Source organism: Camarhynchus parvulus, chromosome 4 (assembly GCF_901933205.1).
Source record: "Camarhynchus parvulus chromosome 4, STF_HiC, whole genome shotgun sequence".
NCBI classification, from domain to species: Eukaryota; Metazoa; Chordata; class Aves; order Passeriformes; family Thraupidae; genus Camarhynchus; species Camarhynchus parvulus.
Window position 1 is genome coordinate 66,569,061 of NC_044574.1, and position 27,559 is coordinate 66,596,619.

A 27,559-nucleotide genomic window follows, 5' to 3' on the forward strand; every position below is an offset into this window, starting at 1 on the left:
CAGGAGGCTCCATCCTACAGAGCTAGCAAAGCAAGTATGGTCAAAAACTTCTCGAGTACCATGTAACTGATCAACTTTAGTGCTTTTTTGCCCCCCAAGTAATTAGCCCTTACTTAGTTTCCTGCTTTTTTCCTGCTCTGTTTAAATTCCTGAGCTGTAGAATTCCTGAAGTCCTGGCAGGCTTGGGACTGATCTGCTACTATTGGACACACAGTTCCAGAATAATCCTAAAAATGTTTCAGCGCCTGATGTGTCAGCTGTGGTGGGAATTGGTTGAGGTTTTGGTTGATTTGTGGTGGATTTTTTTTTCCGATGAAGGGGTAAAACTCCAAATGATCTCATCAGAGCAGAAAACAGCATTACCCTGAACAGAACATATTTTGGTGCTGCAAAACCCAGCAAATTTGTGTTTTGTGACGCTACCGCAAAAATATTTGACTAGCTTTATAGAAGCCTATTTGGGAATTTGCTTAGTTCACTAAAGAAGTGTTGGAAGTGAAAAGTGTTGTTTTTGGAAGGCGTTTTGTAAGAAAGGGACTAAAACACGGCTGAGAGATGAATGAAAGAAATAGGAGAGGAGCAGGTGTCTTAAGGTGCAATCAAGGAGAATTGTGGGAGCACTAGGGGCTGGCAAGGAGGGTAAGGAGTGATTAATGTCGTGCTGTGGTGGCTTTCCTCATCCTGTGACTGGAGTATGGGTGAGTGTGGAACGAGTGTATGTGCTACCGTGAGATGATTTTCTGGGGGATTTTTGGCAGAGGAAGATGGTGTGATGGCAGAGGTGTACCTGTCTGTTGGAATGCTTAAATGATACGGGATTCCCTCGCTGCTGGGACCTCAAGTACGTTCTCCTGTGCCTCTGGAGCGCGTTCTCGAGGCGGAGCCCCCTTCTCACCAACGAGACGCTCCCATCCTCCTGCCCGCATTATCCAGACCCTCCTCTCGCCGTGCAGGTGCGGGCGAGGCCTGCGGAGCCGAAACGTCCGAGAGGGCCTGGAAAAGCCTCCCGGCCGCGTGCGGTCACGGCGCACGGGAGAGCCCCGGGTCCCTCCCCCGCGCAGGCGGGGCCGGGGCGGCCGAGGCAGCGCGCCCGGAGCGCCGCCCGTCCCCTCCGCAGGCGGCGGCGGCCCCGGCGGGTCGCGGTCGCTGTCGCTGTCCCTCGCTCGGCGCGTCGCCCCCCGCGGCAGCAGGGAGCCGGCGGCGCTCGGCCGGGCCGGGGGCGCTGGCAGCGGCTCCGGGGCGGGGCGGCGAGGAGAGGAGGCGGGCTCCCCTTCCCCCGCCGCGGGCTCCTCGCCTCGGCCGCCCCGGCTGCGGCCCCTCCGGCGGGCGCACGGCCGGGCATGTCCGCGGCGCAGGTGTCGGAGCGGCGGGGCTGGGGGGCGGCCCAGGAGCCCCGGCAGCCCGAGCCCGGCTCGCCCAGCGGGGAGGAGGCGGCGGACGAGGGCGGCCGGAGCAGGGAAGCTCCGGCGCCCAAGGAGAACGCGTGGACGCGGCGTAGAGCCCGGCGGGACAGCCCTTCCCCGCCCGCGGGGCCGGACGGGCGGCTCGCAGCGCAGGAACCAGGTGCGGGGCCGGGAGCGTGAGCGCGGCGCCTCGATGGCACCGGGGCGGGTTTGCTTTTGCGGGGTTTTTGGCGTTTTTAGCGAGGAAAAGCGCGTGGTTGCCGGCGGCCGCGGAGCCGGGCCCGTGCGCGGCGCAGCGCGGCCGGGTTTGACATACATGGGCACGGCAGGCAGCGCTCGGGGCGGGGGACACGGCCGGGGACAGCAGCGCCCGGCTGGCCGCAGGTCCCGGGGCTTGCGAGCGGCCACCCCGCGCCGGCGGTGACCTCCGGCCGGCCCCTGGCGCTCGCAGGGAGCGCTGCTCGCCCACTCGTCTCGTTCAGGCTCCTTCAGAAACGCCGCTTTGCCGCAGCTCCTTTTTGGCTGCTTGTGCAGCAAGGCCCTGGGAAGGATCCGTTAGCTGGGTTTGGTTTGCAGGATGGGGCTGCGGAGGCTCTAAGCACTGACCAAGGCAGACAGTGCGCTCGCTGGTGGGATTTGGTGTGTTTACATAGGGAGAGGAGCCACGGGATAATTTCCTGGCCTTAAATCACTACATGGAAGATAAAGCTGCTTTATGGGCACCGCGCTGACATGGCTTTACAAAGCTGGTCGTCAAGGACCTAACTTGAAATTGCTAGGCTTTGTGCTTAGGCTAGCAAAGAGTTCCTAGAAGTTTGGTGCTTCTTGGAGTATTGTTCTTGGTTGCAAGTAAACTGCTGACCTCAAAATAAATACTTCAACCAGCGCTTCCCGAGAATTTCAATCTCAGCACTTGCTCCCGAGGGCACCTGACAAACCTTTTTTGTGACCTCACAGTCACTTTTATCCTTGAATTAAACACGTACTTCCTTGACAAAGAGAAATATATAATTTACAGTTTCAAGGATACAGGTCATACAAACGGAGACCACACTCCAGACCACAGAATCTCTTACTTGGCTGAAGAGCAGAACTTTTGGCAACATCTATATACCCATCTTTATTATCTGCACTGTTTTGTTTAGGTGTACTGACGCTCTCCTAAGTACCTGTTTGTGCCCAGCTTCCAAAATCCAGCTGGCTGGGCAGAAGCTTGTGGTCTGCTTCATGCATGAAAGGGGACTTGTCACTCGTTTGCCTTGCTGTGGCAGCAGTAGCAACAGTGCTGCATCAGAAGCAGTGGGAAAGCTGCTTTTGTTGTGTTAGCACCTTGAGTGCTTCACCTCGCTAAAGTTTGCTTTCCCAGCAAAGATAAAACACACAAATAGCTGTTGAAGGAAGGAGGAGGCAGCAAGCAGTGCACTGTGTGCATTGTCTGCTTCATTTCGTGATTTTGGAGAGCCTTATATTGTTTTTCTCCTGCAAGAAGTTGTGCCTGCCATGTATGGAATTAATAATTAAGCTGAGGAGTTGTACTAGAACATAATTTTCAGCGGCCAGGTGTGTAACTGAGCAAATAAGGGAGTCAGCGTTGCTGGCAGTGGCACTGGTGAAGAACACACACCAGGAGGGTGTGCTTTGGTTTGGCCACCTCCAGAAGCACAGTGAGGAAGCCACCAGCATTCTTGCCCTTATAAAAATCAAAGCAGCTGATCCTTCCCGGCTGTTTGAAGGAAGAAATTGCCATGTGCCTCCACCCGCAACAAGGGATGTATTTTGAAGAAACTAATTGCACCTTGGCAAAGCAAAATCTGTCACACTAGGCCCTGATGAATGTTGTAGTATGGAAATTAGTCATGTGAAATAATAAATGGATGAGCAGAAATACTCCTGGGATGGAATGTAGAACTATCCGTAAAGAGGATAATAAAATGTACAAGGATCTCACATCAAAGCAGGGACTGGATCCTGCTAGACTTGTTGATCCTGGTGTAATTTGTTAAAAGTTTCCTGAGACGTGCACCTATGGTATGTTCAGTGATAGTTACAGACTTGAGAAAATTGGCTCCAGCCTGTCATCTCTGGACTTTCAATTTAGCATGGGATTGGTTTGTGATAGAGGCAAACCTGGCTCTTGTTATGAAACAAACTGTTAATGTCAGCTGATCCTACCAGGAAAATGTAAAATTTTGGCTGAAGAATTCGGTCCCAAGTGTTGTTACTAGAACTGATTATATTTTTGTCTCAGATACCTTAGTGGGTTTTAGTCATTGCAGTAAACCAAACACCCAATGCAAACATACCTGAACTTTTCATGGTGTGTTTGTCACCACAGTTCAGTGTTTCTGACCAAGAGTTGCATTAAACTTTGCTTTTAAGCAGAATAACTTCAGAGGCTACTTTTACATCCTCATCTGCTTTTAACTTGTGGGGAAAGACTCATATCAGGTATAAAATTGCTCATGAAATTAATAGGCTTCTCTCTAGTTCAGGAAGAATTGTTTCCCTGAGAGAGTGGTTGAGCTTTGAAACACGCTGCCCAGGGAGGTGTGGAGTGTCAGTCCCTGGAGGGCTTCCAGAAATCACTCAGTGCCAGGGTTTAGTTGCCAAGGTGGTGTTTGGTCAAAGGCTGGATCTTGGAGGTCTTTCCCAACCTTGGTGATTCCATGGTTCTAATCCTGGTGATTGTGGTTGGATGGAGTGAACTTTAACAGAGGCTGCCAAGTGATGAAAGTGCTTCTGAGATGTCCTCCCTCCCCTTGTAGTGCCAAGCCAATAAATTGCAGTAAGTCCTCACTTCTTTAGGTTGAAACTGTGAGTTTGCCATCCTCCACCAAAAAAAAAATCACAGAGGATCGAGTGGCTGAAATAATTTTATTTCAAAAGTTCTCCCACCTCTTCATATGATGAAACTTTCAGCACTGTCCTTTTTGTGAGATTGCAAAAAGGGAATCTGAATGACAAGTTCTCAAGCCTTCATGTGATTTGTATAGATGATGTGGGTCTCTAGTGACTTATTAGATGATTATTCAAAAGTTGTTCATAAAATTCATGAAAATATTCAGTGAAGCAAAATACTCGTGCTGCTGAAGTGGTTGAAGTGGGTTTGCCTATTAGTGTGTGCTTGAATGATGTAGTTAATTAAAATAAGTGCACGGTCCATTCTTTTAGTTTGTGCTTATTGTGTTTATTTCTGGGCATCAGAGAGTACATTTTATCTGTTTGATATTTTGGTAGCAGAACCATTTCACTGTAGTGCTGTTGTGTAAATCAATTTGCTTTAGCCTGATAGTAAAACTGGTTATAAAGGTACAGTTTAGTGAAGATACACTGTGTTGCTATCAATAGCAAACCTTAGATGAGTAAATTCATAAATTATCTGATTATCAAATCTTTTGGGTGTATTTAAGTCAGGTGTTCTCATTAGTTCTTATGAATTCATGGAGTGTTTTAATAGCAGTGTCCAAAATTATTCAAAGCATTATTAGAAGTTTCAGCATTGACAATTTTTTCAGCCCTAAAGGGATTAAAAATGTTATCAATACAAAGCCGCTGCCTGCATTTTAGTTGTACATAACAGCTAAATGTGTAATTTTGGATAGCTGTTTTTTGTCTGGGGTTTTTGTTTCTAAACTGGAGGCCTGTTATGAAACTGAAAGCCACCTCCCTGTGCTATGGCATGTGCTACATTTAACCATGAAAACTTTGGTAGAAATTGAGTCACAGGTTGCAGTTTTCTATGAAGAAGCTAAGAAAAGAAAAATGAACTGAGAAATTAAATCTAAGGAAAATAAATAGAATCATAATTAATCAATCATGGATTGGGGATTTCCCCCCCTATTGCTTGTTGTATTGAAAAATTGATGTGTTTTGAGCATAAATAGGTGGAAGGATGCAGGTGTCATAACTCACTGCCTTGGTTAATTGTTCAAATATTGTGGAGATTGACAATCTAATGTAGTTTTTGCTATAAAATTCTAGAACTCCTGTAGGGCAGAATGTTAGGATAGTAATTAGGAATTTTTTTATTGCTTTGCAGAATCTCTGCTCTAATCCATGCTGTGGATTTTAATTAATGATATTCTCCAAGGGATAATTGTTACATTTGCAATACTTCATCTGTTAAAAAACAATAGATATAAGCACAGCTTACCTTGTTTAAAAATGGAATATACTGTCTAGTTTCAAACTGAGCATTGAAAGAAAAATATTGTACAAGTTCAACACACAGGCTCCAATAAAGTTTTGTAGAGCTGAGTGATTTTATCTGCTCCCTGAAGCACTTCTGGTATTTATGGGGATGCTGTTCCTTCACAAAAGGGAACACACGTGCAGTCCAAGTAAAAATAAAACCTGAGCATTGTCTAGAAAGCCTCACAGCATAAACAGTGTTTGTATCAAAAATCAGAATGCATTCCACCTATATTAATAGATTTTACTTTTAGAAGAAATTGGCAATATCATCTTCCCTTTCCATCAGAAAAAATTACTTGCTGGCTATTTATTTGCAGAGCTTCAAACCATCTTTGCTGAAGTCCTATTACCTGTGATCCTATTGTCTTGTGACCCTATTGTGGTTGTGATCAGGGGTAGTTTGGTGAGAGATCTTATGTACAAACTTTGCTCCTCAGCCATCCAGTCTGCTTTTCCTTCTCTGTTGCTGTTGTCCCAGAGGATTGCTGCAGTTTTGGTGGTTCCAAAATTCATCTTTTTCATTTTTCAGAGCTGTTGTTCCATTTACCTTGACATGCTGCTCATGGCATGCTTGCACAGCCTTGTCTTTCTGCAGGAACTGCCTCCTGTGAGGATGTGGTCTGTTGGGAAACTTGGAAGAACAATAATAAAAGTGGCTTTGGAGGCTGATTTCTGTTTTCATCTGAATGCCATCTCTACTGGATGGAGTTCAGTGATTGAAAGATGATCATTGGCAATCAAAATTCATCATTTATTTCTTTCTCTCACACCCTCAAAACTCTGAAACCCAGTGAGTAAAATCATTGAAGAGCAATGAATTCTTTCATCAGCACAGCACACCTCTTATTAACAGGTTCCTTGTATCATACCACAGAATAAACCATTTTAATGCAGTTGTGTTGGAATTAACAAGTGAAATCGTTTATTTGGACTGAAGATGCCATTTTGGGGTACCCATCATTGTTATGGGATGTTAAAACCAAACCCCAGAGTGGTTTTAAGCAGGGGGCTTTAATCTGAAAAACCAAACCCCAGAGTGATTTTAAGCAGGGGGCTTTTGCCTGTGTTCAGATGCTTTTTCAGGTGTTTTGTGGCTCTAGGCCTGTTCAGGATAGCAGAACAGGTGTGAGCTGGGTAAAACCTTTCAGTGATCTCATGTTATGTTCTTTTACTCTCCCATCCTCCTTCTTGTTTTTCCTTCCCCTTTATCTTCCCTTTCATGCTTCACACTGAAGTCCAGCTCCCACGTGATAAGCCCCAGAAAGCTGGCCAGGAAGGACCTGTTGGTAAATTTGGTTCTAAATTTGGTTTTCAGCGTGGCTCTTTTGGGAGGACAAGGAACTTTGTGGAGCTGGGAAAGCACAGAGTGAGATGAGATCTCAAGTTCCAAAAGGGCATTATCCACCAGGCAGTGCATTGCCCAATATTTTCTTTTTGTTTAGCTTGCAAATGCATCTTCCAAGTCTTGGATTACTCCATTCAGATAAGAGAGATTCCTTCAAGCAAGTTGGGTCTCATTCTGCTCCATTCAGATAGCTTTTCCTGCCACCTGGAATAAATTATATCCCATGACTAAGAGAGTGCAGCAACAATGAGCCTTGCACTTCTGGGTGCCTCGCTACGCCCTGCTGACACACAGAGCAGCAGTTCTGGCAGAGCAATCCTTCAGCAGCAATTGAAGTAAAAGTGCTGTCAGGTGGAAAAAGGGCTTCAGTCAGGTAATTGGACAGGGATGTGTGTTTACAGCCACGCTGTGGCCACTCAGTTTACCTGCATGGCTAATTGGCAGCTCTCTTGGAGAGAATTACAAATTTGTTTGCTGCTCCACCCCTGCAGTTGTTTGTCTTGTTTTGTAGAAGGGTAATTAGTTTACTGCTGAGTGGCAGAGTGAAAATTAGGGTTACATGGTCACTGTGTGTTTCTTAAAGCTCTCAGTCTGAAGTGAATTGAGATGTGTGTTTTGTCTTTGTTTTAAAAAGCAGATCTGTAGGAGAGGCAAAAACCTGCTGGCAAATGGTGGTCAGGATTCACTGGATTCGTGTCTGGTGAGATGTCCAAGTTGTAGGAAGCACATCCATGAAATTCATCATTGATATGGCTATAAATGATATTAAAATTGAGGCTGGAATGTGGAGTAAGCATTAGTTTGTGCTTGTAATGTTCACTGTGTATTCCAGGAAGCAGACAGAGAGGCTTTCCAGAGTCACTGGGGCACAAGGGTGGGGTTCCCAGTGTGGAGCCCTGATAAGGGAGATTAGTCACTGGATGTGAAAGAGATAAGGGCTGAGGAGGTGATGTTATCCCCGTATAAAATAATCCACTTGTGATTTCACACACGTTCAGTGTTTCAAGCTTGTCTTGCAATAAAACACCGAATGGGAGGTTTCAAGGAATGCCTGTGACTCCCTCTGTATGGGAAGACATGCACTGGGAGAGCATTGAAGAAATTAAGAGATGGTTTCCTCTTGCTCAGGAGATCAGATGGGATCATTATTATAATGGTTAGGCTTTAACAAAGTAGTATTTTTCTCTTTGCATATTTTCCTTTGTTGTTTATTTGTTTGGTTGGTTTTTACTTTGGCTTGATTTTGAGCTATATGGCTAAACTTTATTTGGCATCTGAGTAATTACTTAGAAATTGACTAGGAATTTGGGAATATATAATTGTTTTAATGGTTTTTCCCCCTTGCTTGCATAGTTATATATTTCATTAATTCTGCCCTATAAATATAGCTTTTAATAGGAGGGCTTATTAAATGTGTACCAGGGATTTTCTTAGCCACCTGTTAGGTTAAAATAACAGCATTTTGACATAGCCTTGAACTTCTTAGTTGAAAAAACAGTAGAAAATTAGTAGGAAAAAAATGCTTGAATACAGAGTAAGGGAGCATCTTGTACACCTGGTTTGCAAGAGGATTTGCTCTTATTATGAATGTGAGTTTTCAGTGTCATGTAATATTAGTGACTTTATTCACTAAAAAAAAGTTCATTGACTTTGATATCAAGCCCTCAGAAACACTTTGTTAACAGAGTTGTTAACACACACCTGCCTTGCTCATTTAAAGTGCAGCCTAATTCTTCACCTGAAAATCTTCTTCCTTTTCAGAACTACAAAATTCCACTAAAGTGATAAAAGCGGGAAAACCCAGGACAAGAAAAAGCAGCAAGGTCTGTATTTTTGCCTGTATGATAAATAGCTGATACTGCTCTAATAAAAAGATACAAGATATTTTGGAGTTCCAACCAGAAGTGTTATGTTATGCCTTGGTAATAGACAATTTTGAACACAGAGAGAAATAAAAAAAAAAAAAAGGGGAATTAAAATAAGGAGAGTTGCTAAGTTGGTGTATGGATGAAGGATAAAGGAAGACATTATTGTTTAAATAATCAGTGGGATTGCATAAATATGTGAAGGGGCTGCAAAAAACCAGCATCACTTGAGTAGAAGTGATGCTAGATTGGTTTTGGAAATCCTCTTTGCATCTTAGTGATGAGTGTCCTTTATGTGCATAAACTTACCATTACAACAGGACACAGCAAGCCCTTTTATTGAAACATTTAAGTTCCTAAAATTTTGTACAGCCACCCCTTTTAGGCTGATAAATAGCTGTCAGGTTTTCCCAAAAACTAGGAAGCCTTGAGCAGTAGACACCTTTTAATCACACATGTGTAGGACAACATGTATTCTGACAATTGTCTCATGTGAACTCGAAATTCTTTCAAAAGTTGTGTGTTTGTTTTCTGTTGCATTACTTGTTTTTATAAAAATAGCTACTTTTGACAGGTCTGCTCCAGGGGTTAGTCTGGCTCTCTGAGCCATGACTGACATCTTTCCTGTGTTAAAAAGGGCTGTGCCAAGGAAGGAATATAAAGTGTTTGTCACTTTTTCAGGCTGATGATTTGGGCGATATCACAAGCTGGCCGACCCCGAGCGAAATAGCAAACAATGAAGTAAGTGTCCTTTGTAATCCTCAGGATTATTATTATTTTTTTAAACCATATTGGCTTATCTGTTTCATACTGTCCCCCCCAGAATGTGCTTCGAGTGTTGTAGGGTTTCAGTAGAAGTTTTGTCAGTAATTCAGGATACTGGTGTGTGCTAACTGTCTGCACTGTACTGGAATTTGGTAGTGGTCTGCCATGGACATGTGCATTAAATAGTGCCTTATTTTTTAATTCCACTGTTTAAAACGTTTCATTTACTTTTTCTGCTGTTTTCATCTGTTTATGCACGGATGAAAAGGCTTTGAAGTTGTGGATATGCTGCCCTCTCTCGTGGCTCAGAGTGCTTAGTGCCCATTGTCTGAACACAATTTAGTTATTCTTGGTTACCTTATTCCTCTGATATATTTTTCCCCTTCTGGGTTTTAAGCTAACTATTCTGTCAAATTATCCTCCTTTCTCTTTATCTCAAGTGATAAGTACATAATGTATTTTAGACCTCTCTGATGCTATTTAAAACAAGAAGAGAACACAGATTATTGCAAATGGTGAGGTGCCACTTCACTGTGCTGTAGCTCTGCAGCAGCATCCCTGTGGTGCTTTTACTGTGTTCTTGGGCAGGAAAACCACAACATCTGGCTTCAACCACATGCATTTTATAGCTGAAAGGCTCCAAATTCATGTAGTGTCTGTAAAACAAAATAACATTTGAACTTAGTTTATTTGTCATGGGGAAGGCTTTGTGCTCAAATTAATTAGAGCACAGTCCTGCAGTATCTAGTGTATGTATTCCAGCAGGTTCAAAGCTGTCTCCACAACATAGTGAAATTCTTTCTCTTTAGCAGAAATGTCTGCAAAACTTCTCATGTTGCAGGTAAAAATTTATATCTGATCACAGAATGATTTGGGTTGGAAGGGACCTTTAAGGGTCTTTAGCCCAGCCCCCCCAACCCAAATGGAAGGGACATCTTCCACTTGATCAGGTGAGCTTCATCCAACATGGCCTTGAATGTTTCCCAGGACGTCCCAGGGACATCCAGCCTCTCTGGGGAGCCTGTGCCACTGTTTCACCACTCTCATTGTGACAAATTTCTTCCTATACCTTGTCTGAAACTCTTTCATTTTAAAGCCGTTCCCCCTTGTCCTATTGCTACAGGCCCTGCTAGAAGGTCTGTCCCCATTTTGTAATCCCCCTTTAAGCATTAAAGGCCATGGAAAGGTCTCCCTGAAGCCTTCTTTTCTCCAGGCTGAGCCATCCCAGCTCTCAGTTTGTCTTCATGGGAGAGGAGCTTCAGCTCTCTCATCATCCTTGGCCTCCCCTGGACTCTCTCCAGCAGGTCCATATTTTCCTGTTGGGGACCCCAGAGCTGGAGGCAGCACTGCAGGCAGGGTCTCACCAGAGTGGGGCAAAATCCCCTTCCTCCCTCCCAGGATTCCCTGAGCCCAGCTTTTTAAAGATAGTAACTCTGAGCAGTAGATCCTAGTAAGAATATTTCTTTCTTTCTTCCCTATAAAATAAACTTTCATGTCTGAAGTCATGATTGTTGTGCTCGCTTCTGTAAAAACAAAAACTTTCTTAACCTAAAAATTCATTTGATGCTGTTGCCAAGTTAGCAGAAAATAAAGCTGTTTATAAAGGGACTTTACAAAGCAAGACAATTCTTAAAGTTCACCCTGCTGAAGAGGCTGAGAACAGGTAATAAAAAAGGAATTTTAATAGCTGAAGGAAATGTGCACCTCCTGCTATCAGCAGCTGTACTGCCAGAAATAATTACCTGTGTCTCTTACAGTGTAAGTCTGGAAGTCATAGTAAGAAGCCAACAAATAAAAGAGAAAAGGAAGAGAAATCTGATCAAAAAAGCAATAATGGAATCAAGGACAATCCTGAGGCAAAGCCAGATGGTCCAGCAGATAACACTAGTGAAGATGAAGCTCAAACTAATAACCAAAGGAAAAAAGGTGAGTTTAGCCACTGTGTATAATGCAGTAAGTCACTGTTGATACAGCTGCATTGATTCCAGTTGAGTGCCTCAATAAAACTTCTCATGATGTGCATTTGCTGGGTGAATACAGAATATATTGGTGTCTGCATGCAAGCCTCAGCCAGGCTGCCTCCCTCAGGGTTTGGAGCCTTCTGTTCAGTCACATTTCTGGGGGAAAAGCAGCTCATGCTCTGCTGATGGTCCTTGGAGCTCTGAGGATTTCTGGAAGATTTTATCCTGGCTGTACAAGCCATTTCTGTCTCTGCTATCTTTGTTTCCCTTGATAGGTAGCACTGTGTTAATTTAACTTAAAATATATACATATTATGTGTGTGTGTGTGTTACTGCATATACACCAGCACTTCCATTTTCGTGCTCTACTATTAGCTTGATCATTTGAAAACAAAACCAGATGATTTGCTTCCTTTTGATCCAATCTTTTACACTCAGAATGGGAAGCAAACCTCATTTGGCCAGGAGATTGGAATAGGCTGGAGAAACAGCAGAAAGTGTATCATTACCAGTTGTTTTTTTGTCTTGCTTCCCTGCTGGTGCTTTTCCAGATCCTAAAGACCTTTGCTGTTCAGATTTATTAATCTTCCTATATACATAGATATATATTTTTAAAAACCTATACCACTTTTAAATTTTTTCAGTCTAAGTGGAAATCTAAAGCAAAGCATTCCACAGGTAAAACATGTTTTTCTTTTTCCCCCCCTGCCCCAGTGCAGAGAAGACATTTTTATGTACCTGCTTATATTTCTTAGCCACAAAAGAATGGACCCCACAATACTAATCAATATTGTAGTTAAATAAATTGTTAATGGATGCTTTAGGCCAGCCTGCAAATAAAACAAAATAAAGCTTTGCTAGTAATTTTTGATGCATGTGAATGAACTTTGAATATCTTGAGGTGAAAGTACAGTACCAGAGCTAAATTCTTAGGAAAATTTGTATGATTTGTAATTGAAATCTTTATTGTGGTGGTTAATTTTATATGTTTTATTTTAATCTAAAGTTTCATGTACAAGTTGTGAAATTATATAGCAAGGAATTTACTGTCTGTATTTAACACTGGCATAGCTGTAAATTCTTGATCATAGAGCATCTAAAAAGCCATTAAATAAAATGTTTGCCTTTATTTCTTATATTTGAAGCTTAGGTGAGGTTTCATTTCAGTTTCAGAAATTCTTGTTTACTGTTTTGATTAAGTAATTTGTAATATCTTAAAATTTCCATGTTAAGCTTCTCTTGCTTTTTAAAATTTGAAATTTAACTGTTGCTAGTTTTACAAGGAGACTTCTATGGAGTCTTTTCAGGAGCTGAAACCTCAAGTATTAGTATAATAAAGAGTAATATATTAACTTTTCAAGGTAACAAGCAGAAATGGGTGCCGCTGCACTTGGACGATGTGAGGTCAGACAGCCAAGACAGAGCAGGCTCTCGAACGAGCTCCAGATTTGTGCTGGAATCAAACAAGTTAATACCTCATAACAACAGGAGGAATGAGGCAAGAAGTAAGTACTTCTCACTCTTTGGGTCTTGCTGTTGGTGGCAAATAAAAGTGTAATATCACATAAGATGGCAGTTTGTGTCGAAACTTAGGTGAAACCTGGTGTTTATGTTTGCCAATGACCAGCAGGAATAGAATTATTATATTACATTCCTCTTCATGGTGCCCTACACCATCTCATCCCACAGTTTTACAATGCAGAAAGTTTGGAAAAAAGCCTCTGAAAGTGTCTGCTCAGTCCTGCTCTGCTGATATTCCCAGAGCTTGTTGCTACCAGAGCAGCTGCTTGTGGAGCTACACTTTGAACTCTGCTTTGGCAGTTCTGCTGATGTTGTGTTTTCCTTTGAGCTGGACCGATTCCCTCAGCTCCCTGACCTATTTCTCAGCACAACTATGCAAAAAGCTGTACTAACACCACAACTGGTGCTGCTTCTGGTCCTCAGGTGCTGGGAACACAGCTGGTGAGGCGGCAGAAATCTTAGGCTGAGTGGAAGTTTGTTGGTTTAAGTTTGAAAATTGCAGTATACATTGCCAGTTTGAATGTTTGCTCATTATAATAAGTACTGGATGCTACTGATATGGAATTTATGAAGTCATTTTAGGAACGTGGATGTAAGAGTTTGATCTGGATGTCTGAAGGATGGACAGGAGTGAGAGGAGGATTTTTACCAGTTCTCACTACTCCCTTCAGCAGTTTTTTCTTAGGATGGTCAAATGATTGAAAACCACACACATACAGATTATATTCTCTGTAATATAATTACAGATTATATTCTCTGTAAATTCAGAGCCTTATTTGACAGGGCTTGAGTGTATGAGCATACATGTGTGGGGTTCACTAAGAATCGTTGCTAAAGCAAGATTTTGAATACAATTTTTAGTACGTCTCTTTAGTCAGTCCTTTGTTAAATTTAGCAGCTCTCAGTTTGATCCAGTAGGGTTACCCAGAAAAGCTGTGGATGCCCCACCCCTGGAAGTGTTCAAGGGCAGGCTGAGTGAAGCTCTGAGCAACCTGGTCTAGTGGAAGTTCCAACCACCCCATGGCAAGGGTGGTTGGAACCAGATGGTCTTTAAGAGTCCTTCCAACCCAAGGCATTCTACAATTATGTGATTCCCATCTTGTTCCAGTAGTGGTGAGAGTTATCCACAGGAGGAGATGGAGCTGTTGTGATCATTCCTTCCATCCCTGAGCTGATCATGGGCACTGTGACCTCTGAGCTGGCACCAGGGTGTCCTGCTATGGAAACCCAGGACACTGGGAATATTTCTCTCTCTGCTCTGGGGTGCCCTGACCCCCAGGGGAGCACTGACTTTGACCCTCATTCATGGAGAAAGTTTCCTAGACTTCAAGATAGACTGGAATCCACAAAAGTGGGAAATAGATTATAGAGAGCAGTGTAGGTGTATCACTTGGTGAGAAATTTAGGTTTGGGGATTTTTAGTGTGTTGTGGATGGAAGCAAGATGGAGGGCACAGGGTGTTGTCCTGGGTTTCTTCTTCATGCTGCCTCTTCCTTCTTCTCCATGGGTTTGGGTGGCATTTTGTAATTGGGCAGAAATTCCTCATTGTGAGCTCTTTGGGATCAGTTATTGGGTTAAAAGGGAAAATAATCCAGGTGTCAGTCCTTAATTGGATAGTTTAATCTTAAAAGCCCTTGTAACAAGAGATTGTTGGCCATTTTGTGCCTTCTAATGAAAAGCAGCTGACCTCATGGTTGTGAGACTGTTTTACTGATAAGAAATAATAAACACTTGAGTCTGAACATGAACTACTGTCTCAAGTGCCTTCAGTCCAAACCCCAAAAAACCAACAACTGGTACCTGGCATCCAGCTGCTTCAGAAGCATTTGGGATTGACTGCCTTTCCATCCATTACCTCCTTGCTGCTGAGCCCTCCTGCCTGCCTCACCCTCTGGCAGGGCTGGCACTCCTTTCCTGCTCCTCTCCTGCAGCTTCAGCTTCTGTGGTTTCGGAATTTCTGAAACCTCAGCGTGGCTGAGGCTGTGGCTTGCCCGGGCTCAGGCTGAGAACTCTGGTGCCATGAGGGACCATGGCTGGCATGGACTTGGAGGCACCAGGATGTTTCATTGTGACTGCAGGTATTTATTTTGTGTTTTCTTGCTCTCTTGAAGGTTGGCGGCGTGACAGAGACAAGAGGGAGGACCATGACGAGGTGTGCAGTGTGAGGAGCGAGGGCGGCAGCATCCGAGGCTTCTCCAGAGGCAGAGGAAGGGGCAGGAGCAGAGGAAGAGGACGAGGCAGAGGAAACCCCAGCAGTATGCTAATCCAACAGACACCTGGCAAAAACTGTCAAAACTATGGTTCTAATGTTGTTTTCGTTTTCTGATGTTGTTATTTTGTGTTCTCTTTTGTGTTGAAGTGAACTTTGACTATTCAGTTGGTTATCAAGAGCTGTATGGTGAAGGAATTGACCAAGTGTTTCAGCCTGAGCTCAACCCTGGTGTGATTTATTACTATGGTGACGGAACAGGAGTGCAGATGTATTCTGTGGATGAAGCACTTCTCAAGGAATATATCAAACACCAAATGTAAGTAGATTGCTTAATGTAGAAATATTTTCCATAAAATTACTCATTTCAAACAGTGTTGAATCCTTACTATCCATGTCAAATTGAAGATTAAGGCACTTCGGGTTAACTTTGACCATTACTAGTGTCAGCTCAAATTTATTGACTGGTGGGTGGAAAAACTTGAGTAATGGGGAGGAGTTTTAAGGAAGCTGTTTCTACATCTTGTGCTGTAGTCTGGCTCTAACTCGTATAACTGCTTGATTTATGGTACACAGCCCTCTTTATGTTGTCATGTAATTGAGATATGGATGTGTCTGAGCTTGTGCTTTTGAGTACTGTTGGTCTGTTTGCCTGTAAAACTCTTCTTGGGTGATGTTTCCCCCTATTTGCTCTCAATTTCACTTTGAGAAGTCTCATTAGTTTGATGTTTTCAGTGTGTTTCACCTGAAACATGTAACAGAGAGAGAGAGTAGTTTTGCAATGATACTTGATTTTTCAATAATCTGAAATGTTTACTTTCTCGTGTATACCATTAGGCAATGAGAAACCATCTGGAAGACTGATTATCACCAGGAGACAAGTCTAAAAGGGCCTGGAAAGCACTAGTTCATTTTAAAGAGACAGTTTCCACCACTGGCAGATATTTCATCCTCTGTACTTGCATTTCTCTGCGATGCCTCTGTGGTGGTTTTTGATTGCCCTCGTGTTCCGTACAGCAACTTGCTTATTTTATTCTCGCTTCTTTTGTTACAGTTGTCGCAAAAAGGAAGAGAAAAAGCCTCTTTAAAGGGCAGAAAGTATCTGACATGTGGCTATCAACTTCAAAACTTCTATTGCAGTCTTTTTTTGCTCTTGCTGCCAGGCCCCTATGAGACCTGACAGTGGACATGTACCCCCATGTCAGGATATTCGGCCTTCACTGTCCTCAGACAAGTGGGGGAGGATCACAGCCACTCCACTGTTGGCCAGATTTCTGGGCATGCAGTGTAGAATCCAGACCTGCTAAGGTAGGACATGATGATGTCCCCTCTGCTGAGAAAAAATGTCAGTTACAGCACTGGTCACATCTGACTTTGGGTGTATTGGTATTCCCTTTTGGCACCGAGAGGTTGGCAGGTGTTGGTAGAAGACTTGGCATGGCTGGGTAACCACGGCCATTGGTTGCTTGCCTGGTGTGAACTCCTAAGGCTTTTGGTTATGGAGTTTGCTTTCCATGAGAGGGAGATTCCTGAGCAGATTTAGAACAGAACTCCACTAGTTTTAGTCTCCCTAGACAAAAAAAAGAAGTGTTTTTTATTTATTCCCTTCTTTTATCACATTAATGATGATGGGAACCAGACTTTATTCTTCAGTTACCTGTTATTAGCCTCTAAATTGGGGTGGCTTTGTCTGCTTTTCATAATTTAGCTATAAAATATGAAAGTGACTATGCCAAAGAAGGAAGTATATACAGAATAAAAGTTCTGTCTCAGAGTTCCTATTGGAGTCCAAGATAAATCAGGATATATTAAAGTGAGATTGAATCCTAATGGATGAATAAATTTTAAAAGTTTACCTGCTTAATAGAGGAAAAATATTAGACACTGTCCAACTGAGTTGATGTGTAATTACAGGAAGAAACACATTGCTATCAAGCAATTTGTGCTTGTCCCAAGAACCAGCTAGATGTACAAGAGAGTAATATTTGGATTGCATACAAAAATATCTTCTATGTTTTTAATCACTGGCTGAAGCTGTCAGCCTGAAAAGTTTCAGTGCTTAGCAGCTCGTGCAGCAGAACTCCATTTAAAAAGTCCTCATGCTTTAGAAAATAAACAAAAGTTCAAACGTCAATTCAAGAATAAGGACAGGAACTCTGAGGAAAAGGAAGCAGAGAAAAGCTGGAGGGGGTGTGCGTGTTTAGGTTTGTCCCTCTACTTGGAGCAAACTTGTGCATTGTCTTCATTTATCATTAATGGTCTTTCACATTCCTTTTTCTAGAGTGATGGACATCAAGTGAGGCAGTTTGAGTCCAGTTCAGTCATTGTCCATTTCTGCTTGTGGAATTTTTAACTAGGTGAATCGTTACAGGATTTTACCTTTACTGTATGATTGTAAAGGTAACACTAGTAAAATGTTGGTTGATGGCATTTGTGCTTGCTTATCTTCTAGACTGGGAGGGCAAAAATAACGTAGCAGCTCAGAACAATAGACAGGATATTCTTGAAAGAAACCATCTCTTTGTGCCCAATTGCTTCACTGATCATACTTGGCTCTGAGTAAGAGCTTAATTCTCCAAAAGCCTTGTTCTCTTCTCTGTGTGCTTTGATTTAATAGCAGCGTTTCCATTTGTCCTGTCTTGTCCGGCATTGAGAATTTAAATTCATTCTGTCTTGGAGCTGAGTGTTGGTCAGAGCACGGTGCTGATACTGCCAAGGTCTCAGGGTCCATCCCTGCATGGGCCTTTCACTTGGGGGTTGGATTCAAGGATCCTTGTGGGTCCTTCCAGCTCAGAATATTCTGTGTGTGGTCTGTGTGGTTCATAGAGCCAGCTTTTCCTTCAAATTTCTTCAGCTACAAAAAGTTAGAGAAAGAAATGGTATCAAGGTGCTGCTTGGGTCAGTGATGGCATCAGAGTGCCCTGCTCTTGGAGACTTTTTGGCCTTGATCCCAGCTTCAGTGGGGAGACTTGTTGTTTTACTCTTTTTTGAAATAGAATGATCTTTATTTCCATTTGCATGTGCAGCTTTTTTCCGCAGCATTTTAATACCCTCTCATTTTCTTTTGTGTGCTACCTCTATTTTTGTCATACAATTTCAACTGCTTGCCATTAAGTCTTTCCCTACCTGTGCTTTTCTGAATGTGATGAGGAGTTAGTTTTCCTTGGATGTACTGTGCAAAATCATGCTATGATGTGTAAGCTCTATGAAAGGCCTAGATTTCAGCTGTCATGTCAGTTGAGGGGGTTTTCCATTCTTTTCCATAGGATCTTTTCTCATTCCCTTGCTCTGTGTGACAGATCATGATTTGAATTCTTTACCTATTGTCTTCACTAAGTATGAAACATCTTGACACCTGGATTATTACCTAGAGCGGCTTCATTGTTGAAAATTTGTCTTTCTGCTGTTTGTCCCTTGTCTCTGTGGTATTACCAGATTCCTGGAATGTCCTTGTCCTTCAACATCATCCATTCTTTAAGGCTTTTTTCCTCCATGAACTTGTGCCTTTTTTTTGGTACATTTTCATGCCAAATCCAGCATGACTGGTTTTGTTTTCTCGTCTTCCCACAAGCATGTTTGATGGTTCAGGGTATCCATCTGTGCCTCAGCACTCAGATAGGATACTTAAGCCTTCCAATGCACTGGGAACTGGGACAATAAAAGATTGTTCAGTTCAGGATGAACTGGTACTGCTGTGTGGGACATGAGTTATGCTCTGACTGTGAGCACTGCTTGTCCTTCATCTCTGTGGGGGCCAAGACAGTGTTGTTCCCTTCTGTCCATGTAAGTAATGAGGGAGGGGGTGGGTGAAGGAAAACTGGAGAGTAGTTTTTGGTTGTGCAAATGTCACAAGGCTTTGATTTTGATCCCTCTGTGCTGTACTGAGTCATAAATCTGTCTTAACCTTGCTGCTGTCTGGGTCTTCTGCTGAAAAATGGTTTTGTTGATGTCAAAATACTCTGCTTTTTTAATGGAAGCCTTTAACAAGGACTCTAGGTTGCTGCTTTAGGATTTTCTTGAACCATAGAATAAGCTCAGGTTTGTATGTTTCGTTCTGCAGTGAGTATTATTTCAGCACAGAAAATTTGGAGAGAGATTTCTTCCTGAGGAGGAAGATGGACCAACAAGGATTTCTGCCTGTGTCACTGATCGCCAGTTTCCGTCGGATGCAAGCTCTGACCACCAATGCTGCACTCATTTTGGAGGTAAAATCATTCAGAAGGATGTGTTTGAGAAGTTCCTTGGTTAATTCTGTGCTGCCATAGCTTCAGAGCTATGAAGTTAAGAAAAATTTCTGTTTGTAATGACAAGGATTCTATAAAGAGGCTATAACTGGCCAAGTTGGTGTTTGGGTTTTTTTTCTCCTTTTTTGATAATTTTAATGTTATTATATGCTTGTCACACAGGCTCTGAAGGACAGTACAGAAGTTGAAACTGTGGATCAGAAACTAAGAAAAAGGGTTGATCCAGAAAAGTGGCCAATTCCAGGTCCTCCTCCATGCAACCTGCCTCCAACTGACTTTTCGCAGCTCATCAATTGTCCAGAATTCATACCAGGCCAAACTTTTGGCTCTCATACTGGTAAAGGATTTACATAAATTTAGGGCTGTCTGTCTAGCTTAGGAAATTTGCCTCATGATACTGATTTCATAATAGAAGTTGTACTTTTGGTAATGGTTTATTCAGCTGCTCTGCCTGCCAGCCTTGCACTTGCCAAGTCACATGGCTGATGTGAAGTAGATAAAAATGTCTCTTGTGTGTTATGGCTGTGACCATTCTCCAGGATATAGAATGGTGGGCTACAGTCCTACAGTGAAATTGGTAATGGTAATCGTAAACTAATCCTAAACTCTGCTTCATTTTTGTGGAAGTTCACTCTTTATTTGGGGCATCCTTGTTTTGGATGGGAAGCTCATTCACATTTTTAATGGGGAGATGCATTTGTTTGCTGACAACCCTTGGCAAGGGAATCTTTTCCTAAAATGTTGGCTGAAATTAAATGGGGAGAATGAAGATAGAGTTAGGCAGCCATCCACAGAGCTAGAGAATGACACAGGGAAAACAAGATCCTAATGATGCTGCTCTTTTTATTCTCCTCAACAACATGTAATGTCTCACAGGCTATGAAGAAACTTTCCATGGAAATAAATTCTTAGAACTGATTTTATTCTGAAATGCTGAGTGAACTGTGAAAAGCTGTCTCTTAAAAATGAAAAATTCTTTGATCAGTGTTATGTTTATCCAGAGAGGTAGAAAAATGGTAGCTGTGGTTAAAAGAAAGACCAGTGAAACAATTGAAAAACAAAATAGAACTAAAGCAATCCACAACAGGAACTGAACTGCTGTTTTCTACTGCTAGAGTCTGCACCAAGTTCTCCAAGAGTGGGGAGCCCTCTGAGTCCGAAGGAAAATGCTGAATCAAGTAATTTTCAGACAATGTCTAAAGGACTGTCTACAAGTTTGCCTGATTTGGACTCTGAACCTTGGATAGAAGTGAAGAAGAGGCATCGTGCATCCACTGTCAAGCTAAAGGTAAAATCCAAAATCTTTATGTTATGTTTAAATAAACAAATGCAAACCCAACTTTGAGGTTACACTATAAACCAAGATTTAAACATCTTAACATATGTGATGCTTGAGAATGCAATAAAGTTTGGAAAATTATTATCCAATTCAAATATAAAACCTTTTCCAACTTAGGAGACTGTTCCTGTACCTGATCAAACACCAGATCAACAGCAGCCACCCCCACCTCAGGAGGAACAAGAACAGGAAGAACTTGAATTTTTGTTTGATGAAGAGATGGAACAAAATCAGTGTCAGAAAAATAAATTTACTGATTGGTCAGATAGTGATTCTGATTATGAAATTGATGATCAGGATGTAAACAAGATTTTAATTGTAACACAGACACCACCATTTGTGAAAAAACATCCTTGTGGAGACCGCGCTGGCAACCGTGTGTGCCATGCAAAAATTACATCAGAACTTGCTAAAGTCATTAATGATGGCTTGTACTACTATGAACAGGATTTGTGGATGGATCAGAGTGAAAATGATGCCCTGATGAAGGTAATTCTCTTCAATTTTTGACTAGAAAACAATGCCTGTCCAAACAGTTTCCAAATTAATTTCAGCTTTCTGCTATGTAGTTGTAAAATGCTACAGCAAAGTGACAGTAATTTGCAGGTCTGCTGAATTTTACAGTTGAAAGCAAACCCAAGTTTTGCCAGACTTGCAAAAAAACCAGACTTGACCAAAACCACTGAATGATTTTTTTTTTTGTAACATTTTGGAGATGGTTCAAGTTTTCCAATGTTTTCTTGTTCTGTGAGTTTATTTCATAACAACTGCAAACCCTTACCCAGAGGGGAAGGGGGTACCTGTCAGAGATGAGATGATGAGAAGGAGTAATTTTAAAATAGTTTTATATTAAGGTTCTGTTGGCTTTGTAGTTTGTTAGAACAATAGTTAGAATGAAGTTTATCTGAACACTGAGTGGTGAGGGAAAGGGGCATTATCTGGGCACAAAGAGAGGGAAGAAGCTGCATGGACAAATGGAGCATGTCTGCACAAAAGCAAGATGAGAAAGGTGGAAATGGTTGTTGAGAATAAGAGCAAGAAATAAAGTGGATGGAATTTAGAATAAATAGAATTTAGAGTACAGATTAGAATGGACCAAGAAAACCAGCAAACATGACGAGGGCAGTGAGAAATAGCAAACTGCAAGGGAGAATATTTCCTTTTTTGTTGTTGGTACAGACTTGACAATGATTTGATGAGATTTTTCACACCCACCATGCACATGCCCCACCTGAGACAGGTGTGGGTACTTGTGTATCAGTTCTGGCTTGTTTTCTCTTCATGAAATGCATCTGTCTCTCAGGATGGTATCTATTGCCCTGCTTTGCATTTACAATTTGCTTTCTCTAATTCAGCAAGAGATTGAGAACTTTAAGAAGCTGAACCTCATTAATAAGGACGAATTTGTTAGTCTTGCACCAGAAACTGCTGATCCAACCCAAGAAGTTCCTCCAAGACCTCCAGGGTTACAGAAAGGTAAGTATGAAAGAGTTTGTTTTTCAGAATCTCTGTAATAAAGAACAACTCTGTAGGTGTTTTAGCTCTTTCTGCCTGTGCAGTATTTTAATTTTGGTTCAGTCAGCAGTCTGAGGGGGCTTTTTCTTTGCTAATTTTTCAAATTGCCAACTGTTCATGGGTAGTGTGGTTTCAGTTGAATGACAAGAAGCTGGTGCTTGTTCTGCTTTGCTGTCACTCTCCACCAGCACCAGGTGCTCTTTGTTTGACTTGGAATTTACAATGTGTAAAGTTAAACTGAAGCTGTGAAGCATTTTATAGAAAGCAGCATTTTTTATGGATACAGGGATGGAAGGAAATGAGATTAGAGGAATTTACTACTTGTGTCATACCATTACTGAGCAGTCCCAACATCCAAATCTTATCTCTGGTGGTATTTCTGATACAGTGATACTATTAACATTTACTGGGTTACATGCTAATAGCATCTCTAAAGTAGCTCAGTAAAACCACCTCACTTTCTCCTTCCTGCCTCCATATTTAGCAGAGGAGCTGGCCTGTAATTTCGTAAGTGATGAAGCACTTCCCACAGCAGGAATGGCTCGATCACTGCCAACAGCAGTCCCAGATTCCCCCTGTTTCCACCCTGGCTTCATCCCACGAACACCTCGCACCCCAAGGCTCCAGGATCCCAGTAAAACACCCAGGTTCTACCCTGTTGTTAAAGAAGCAAGATCTTTTGATGTAAAGGTAAATGGAAAAACATATTTAAAAATAAAACCCAAACAGCAAAAGCCTATAAAACTCGTGTTTGTGTGTACAGTTTAATGAAAATTAAAAGGCAAAAAGTTAAATGCTTCTACTCCTGTTGCTTAACTCCAAAATATTTATCATATTCACTTATTTATTTCTATTAAATGCTTTTTGAGTCTTCTTCCTTGAAAGTCCTTACTGAAAGAAGTGTAGTGCTTAAGACTTTTGATTAGTTACATAAGACTAATCTTCAGGTTATGAAACTGTGTTCTTGTGACTTTGTAACTTGTTAGATAACAGAATAGAAAACGATTAGATCTCTGTTTTAAAAGGGAGACAATGCACGGAGTCAAATTAGGGAAATAAATCCTTCATTTACTTTCTTAGGCTCCAAGGAAAAGAAAAACTCGCCACAGTACAAATCCTCCCTTGGAATGCCATGTTGGTTGGGTGATGGATTCCAGAGACCACAGGCCAAGAACTTCCTCTGTGAGGTAAATGCTGTTGCTGTTACTCAAAATTTATTTGCAGGTAGTTCTCACTACTAATGGAGAAGCAGGCTATAAAAGGCAATTTATAAATACAATGGAAGCAAGAAAATAATAATCAAGAAAGACAAAAATATGGAATACAGAGCTGTCTGGAAACAAGCTAGGCAGATTGGTGTTCACAGTGTTGTCTGATCCATGACACAGCAGCAGTAATGTTACTTGAGACACTGATGTTCACTTCAGTGGTCATTTAAAATCAAGCAGGACAGTAATGTTTAATTATTGTCCAAAGCTGTTTTACTTTTGTCATATTGGCACAAAATCTGATTTTCTTGAGGTGCACCCCAACCCAGGTGCACTGCAGCAGTCCCCAGGTGACCGTACTGCAGCTCTTGTGTGGGTCAGGCTGGGTGAGAACTGACTCTGCAGAAAAGCTCTGTTTACAGGGCACAAATATGTTGGTTTTTTTCCTTCAGCAGTTCCAATGCCTCACCTTCAGAAGGAGCTCCACTGGCAGGTTATGGCTGTACTCCAAATTCTCTTCCCAAATTCCAGCACCCATCTCATGAACTGTTAAAGGAAAATGGCTTTACTCAGCAGGTGTACCACAAATACCGGCGGAGGTGTTTAACAGGTAAGCTGCTCCATGCACTTCCTAAAACTTTTAGAAGCTTCCAGGTGTTGTCTAAAACCAGTTTTCTTCCCATTGTTCCTCATCCTTAATTTTTCTTGGGAAAGGCAAGGAAAATTTCTTTGGTGCCTCTGTTTTAGGAACCCTGCTTTCCATTTAACTTTACATTCCCTGACAAAAAAAATCACCCTCAAATCTGAAGTTACCAGAAAATCTGGTGTGGCTTTTTTTACTAAAGACAAGGCACTTTAAAATATTCTGGTGAAAAATTAAAATAGTGGTTTTGTTCTTCCCTTTCTTTTTTTCTTCCAGAGAGGAAACGGTTGGGAATTGGCCAGTCCCAAGAAATGAACACACTTTTTCGTTTCTGGTCCTTTTTTCTGAGAGATCACTTCAACAAGAAAATGTATGAAGAATTCAAACAGCTTGCTCTAGAGGATGCAAAAGAACACTACAGGTATTTTTTCCCGAGGTCTTACCATTCCTTTCAATGACTGTGAAGTTTACATACATCTGCAGTGAACATTGTTAGTACTGCATCTGACTTTTTGTAAATCTTTAAAATAGCAGTGTGTGTAAGTTACTTTAATAGCAAAATCAGTACAGAATTGTGCTGTGCAGATGAATAGCTGACTGTGCAGCATTTCCTGACCTGTAATCAGTTCTGAATTCTACAAAATCCTGTAACATGTTGACCATGACCAGTCAGTTCTGTACTAACACTCCTCAGATTCTTCCTTGTGTAGGTGAAGACATTCTTAAACCTCATTTTACTTGTTCAAACTGATTCTTGCCTTACAAAAATACCAGAAAAACGACCACAAAGGAAATTGTCACTGCCCTTTAGTTCTTGGATATAATTCCCTTCCTTCCACCCAGTTCCCCCACCTCTGTTTCTCTGAGCCAAAGAGTCAAGGTGGATTTTTGTACCTCTCTGTTCTGTTCCAGGTACGGCTTGGAATGCTTGTTCAGATTTTACAGCTATGGCCTGGAAAAGAAATTCAGGAAAGAAATATTCGAGGATTTCCAACAAGAAACAAAGAGGGACTATGAAGCTGGTAATTATCACAGGCCTGTCACTGCTCACACTGTGGCAACATTAGTTGAAGATAATCCCAATTCCTTGGCACTGACCTGTTAACTAACCAAGAAACGCTTTTATTCATATGCTTTTTGTCTTCAGTTCTCTTAAAAATAAAATATAGTTACCAGTGAATAATTAAGTTTATAATTAAATTTGACCTTTGTAAAGCAGTAAAATTATCTTTTTTCTGTTACTAGGTCAGCTGTATGGACTGGAAAAATTTTGGGCTTACCTAAAATACTCTCAGCACAAGACTCCAGCTGTTGACCCCAAACTGCAAGAATACCTGAGTAAATTTAAGAGGCTAGAGGACTTCAGGGTGGATGTGAGTTTCAATGCCTATTTTACATAATATTTGATTAAGTTTCACTGCCTATTTTACATAATATTTGGAATATTAATATTTTCACTGCAAGGTAATCTGAGAGCAGTGCTTGATTTCATGAAATGGCAGCCTGATAAATTCAAAGAGCCGAATCCTTTCAGTCCTACAAGTCTGTGGGGAGGCAAAAAATACCTGGCTTTATGGCAAAACACCTAACAGGCTGCCCATGTTCCTTTTCAGCCTCCTCTTGGTGAAGAATCTGGCAGGAGGAGAGCAGGTGAGGATTCAGGACACCACAGGCATCAGCCCAACTCTTCTAAAACCCTTCCCACCACCAAACCTGCTGCCTGTCAGTCCAGGGCACTGGGAAGTGTTTCCTCTGGGAATACTGTACAAGCCACAAAATCTATAGAAAGTGATGTACCAGAAAAATAAGACTTTGGATGAGCTTGTGCCCTCGAGAATCAACTTTGGCATCACTCCCCTAATGTGGAGATCTTCAAGGCGAGGCAGTCTCTGCTGCGTGATTAAAAATGTCTGGGAAGACAAAGGATGGGATGCTCTTTTTTACAGGATATAGTTCCAAAACACTTGCCCTAGGAGAGTTGCTCTTGGTTATGGGATCATTGGAAGGATGCTAGGGAAGATTGTTTGGCTTCAGTATTGCTTTCCTCAAGCTTTTGTTTACAAAGAACTGCATTCCTTGCATATGCAAAAAAATACTTCGAGGGATGCCTTACATTTCAGCTCAGATTTCTTAAAAAAAGGTATGATGTATACCCATGTTATTTACTGTGCTTTCCTTACCCATATTTCCCTGTTATTTGTATTTTACCAAAGCAAAAAAAGATTACATTATATGTAGAATATTAAATGGAAAGGAAGGATCTATGTGACAGATTTGCTTTCAAGGCTAACTATCAAAAAGTATGTTTTTCTGCAAAAGCACATTGGAGAACATGCAGCTGTATATGAAGCTGCATTTCTGGATTCTATTTAAAGATAGAGTTTCTATTTTTTTTCAGGGTCTCCATAGTTAGTATTTTGTTAAGTATGGAGTTTGAGTGGACATAATGGGATAGTTTTGCAGGTATTTCCTTCAGTGCTGGTTCTTTAATAACTCAAGCAACAGAAAAATACAGGGGAAAATTGAGCTTTTGATTTCGTAGTGTCTTAAATTAACATTCAATATCTACAGTTTGTGCAGGTTGTTAAAATAGCCAACTATTCATACTCTGGGCTTGAGAGGTGTCTTCATTTGAATTCTCTTATGATTATGATGTCTAGCAGGAGAGGCATAATTTTGAATTTTATTTTTTCTCCATACTTCAAGTAATAATTAGTTTGGAGGGAAAGGAAGTATTCCTTGTAAATTTTAATTTTAATTTGCTTTGTTTTGCAATATCTGAATGAAGTTCTGCTTAAATTGTGCTCGCTAAGCCTAAGTGATTTCAAACAGGTCTAAAGACAATTTCACTGAATGTAAGTTACTCAAAATACAAATCCATTTTTGTAGCTGAAAGAGGGGGATGTTTATAACCTGTCATGTCTTATTAACTTCACTACTTTGTTTTTAAAGATTCAAGAAGAACCAAGTGAATAACTTCTCTTCTGGGGTAGGTGAGAGGAATTCCAGCTTTTGGTTAGTTAACTGCAGAATTACTTCAGTTAATTTAAAAAAGAAGTTATAAAGTGATGTCTAGCACAGATGCCTTAAACTGACTGCACAGCCATAGATGGAGCTTTAAACTAACAGCTCTCAGAGGTTATAGTGAATCTGTTAATTTTTCAGTCATTGTGCTGTGAATCTCACTGAAACAAATGATGGATGTTTGCATTGAAAGGAGTGGATGGTAGCACTGACTTTCCCCACAGTTTCTACCATTTCAGCACAAAATCCAGCCTTTTGTCAGTGGCCTGTTCCAAATAAATTTAAATGAACACATACCAAGATTTGAAGTAAATATCCTATAA

General features: G+C 41.6%; 1 protein-coding gene across 3 annotated transcripts; it reads left to right on the plus strand.

The window, feature by feature from the left end:
• The first annotated feature begins 1,339 nt into the window (after positions 1 to 1,339).
• LARP1B (La ribonucleoprotein 1B) lies at positions 1,340 to 26,343 on the plus strand. 3 transcript variants are annotated; one of them, XM_030948034.1, is made up of 19 exons: positions 1,340 to 1,563; positions 8,704 to 8,765; positions 9,489 to 9,548; positions 11,330 to 11,498; positions 12,895 to 13,038; positions 15,166 to 15,309; positions 15,414 to 15,582; positions 19,324 to 19,468; positions 19,670 to 19,844; positions 20,623 to 20,795; positions 20,964 to 21,335; positions 22,202 to 22,322; positions 22,846 to 23,051; positions 23,442 to 23,548; positions 24,022 to 24,179; positions 24,489 to 24,633; positions 25,125 to 25,234; positions 25,458 to 25,585; positions 25,826 to 26,343. In XM_030948034.1, the coding sequence occupies exons 1-19, from the start codon at positions 1,341 to 1,343 to the stop codon at positions 26,018 to 26,020; spliced, it is 3,006 nt and encodes a 1,001-aa protein (XP_030803894.1). In that variant the 5' UTR covers position 1,340; the 3' UTR covers positions 26,021 to 26,343. The 3 variants fall into 3 exon arrangements, with proteins under 3 accessions (XP_030803894.1, XP_030803895.1, XP_030803896.1); XM_030948035.1 differs by having other exon boundaries at positions 24,025 to 24,179; XM_030948036.1 differs by lacking the exons at positions 1,340 to 1,563; positions 8,704 to 8,765; positions 9,489 to 9,548; ... (2 more) ...; positions 15,166 to 15,309; positions 15,414 to 15,582 and adding an exon at positions 15,964 to 16,571.
• Positions 26,344 to 27,559: the final 1,216 nt, after the last annotated feature.

Bases quoted from the DNA above. Each gene is read 5' to 3' on its own strand.
- LARP1B (XM_030948034.1), top strand. From the start codon at position 1,341: ATGTCCGCGGCGCAGGTGTCGGAGCGGCGGGGCTGGGGGGCGGCCCAG. The intron at 24,180-24,488 runs GTAAGCTGCTCC...TTTTTCTTCCAG, and splicing joins CCGGCGGAGGTGTTTAACAG to AGAGGAAACGGTTGGGAATT. The intron at 25,586-25,825 runs GTGAGTTTCAAT...GTTCCTTTTCAG, and splicing joins TAGAGGACTTCAGGGTGGAT to CCTCCTCTTGGTGAAGAATC.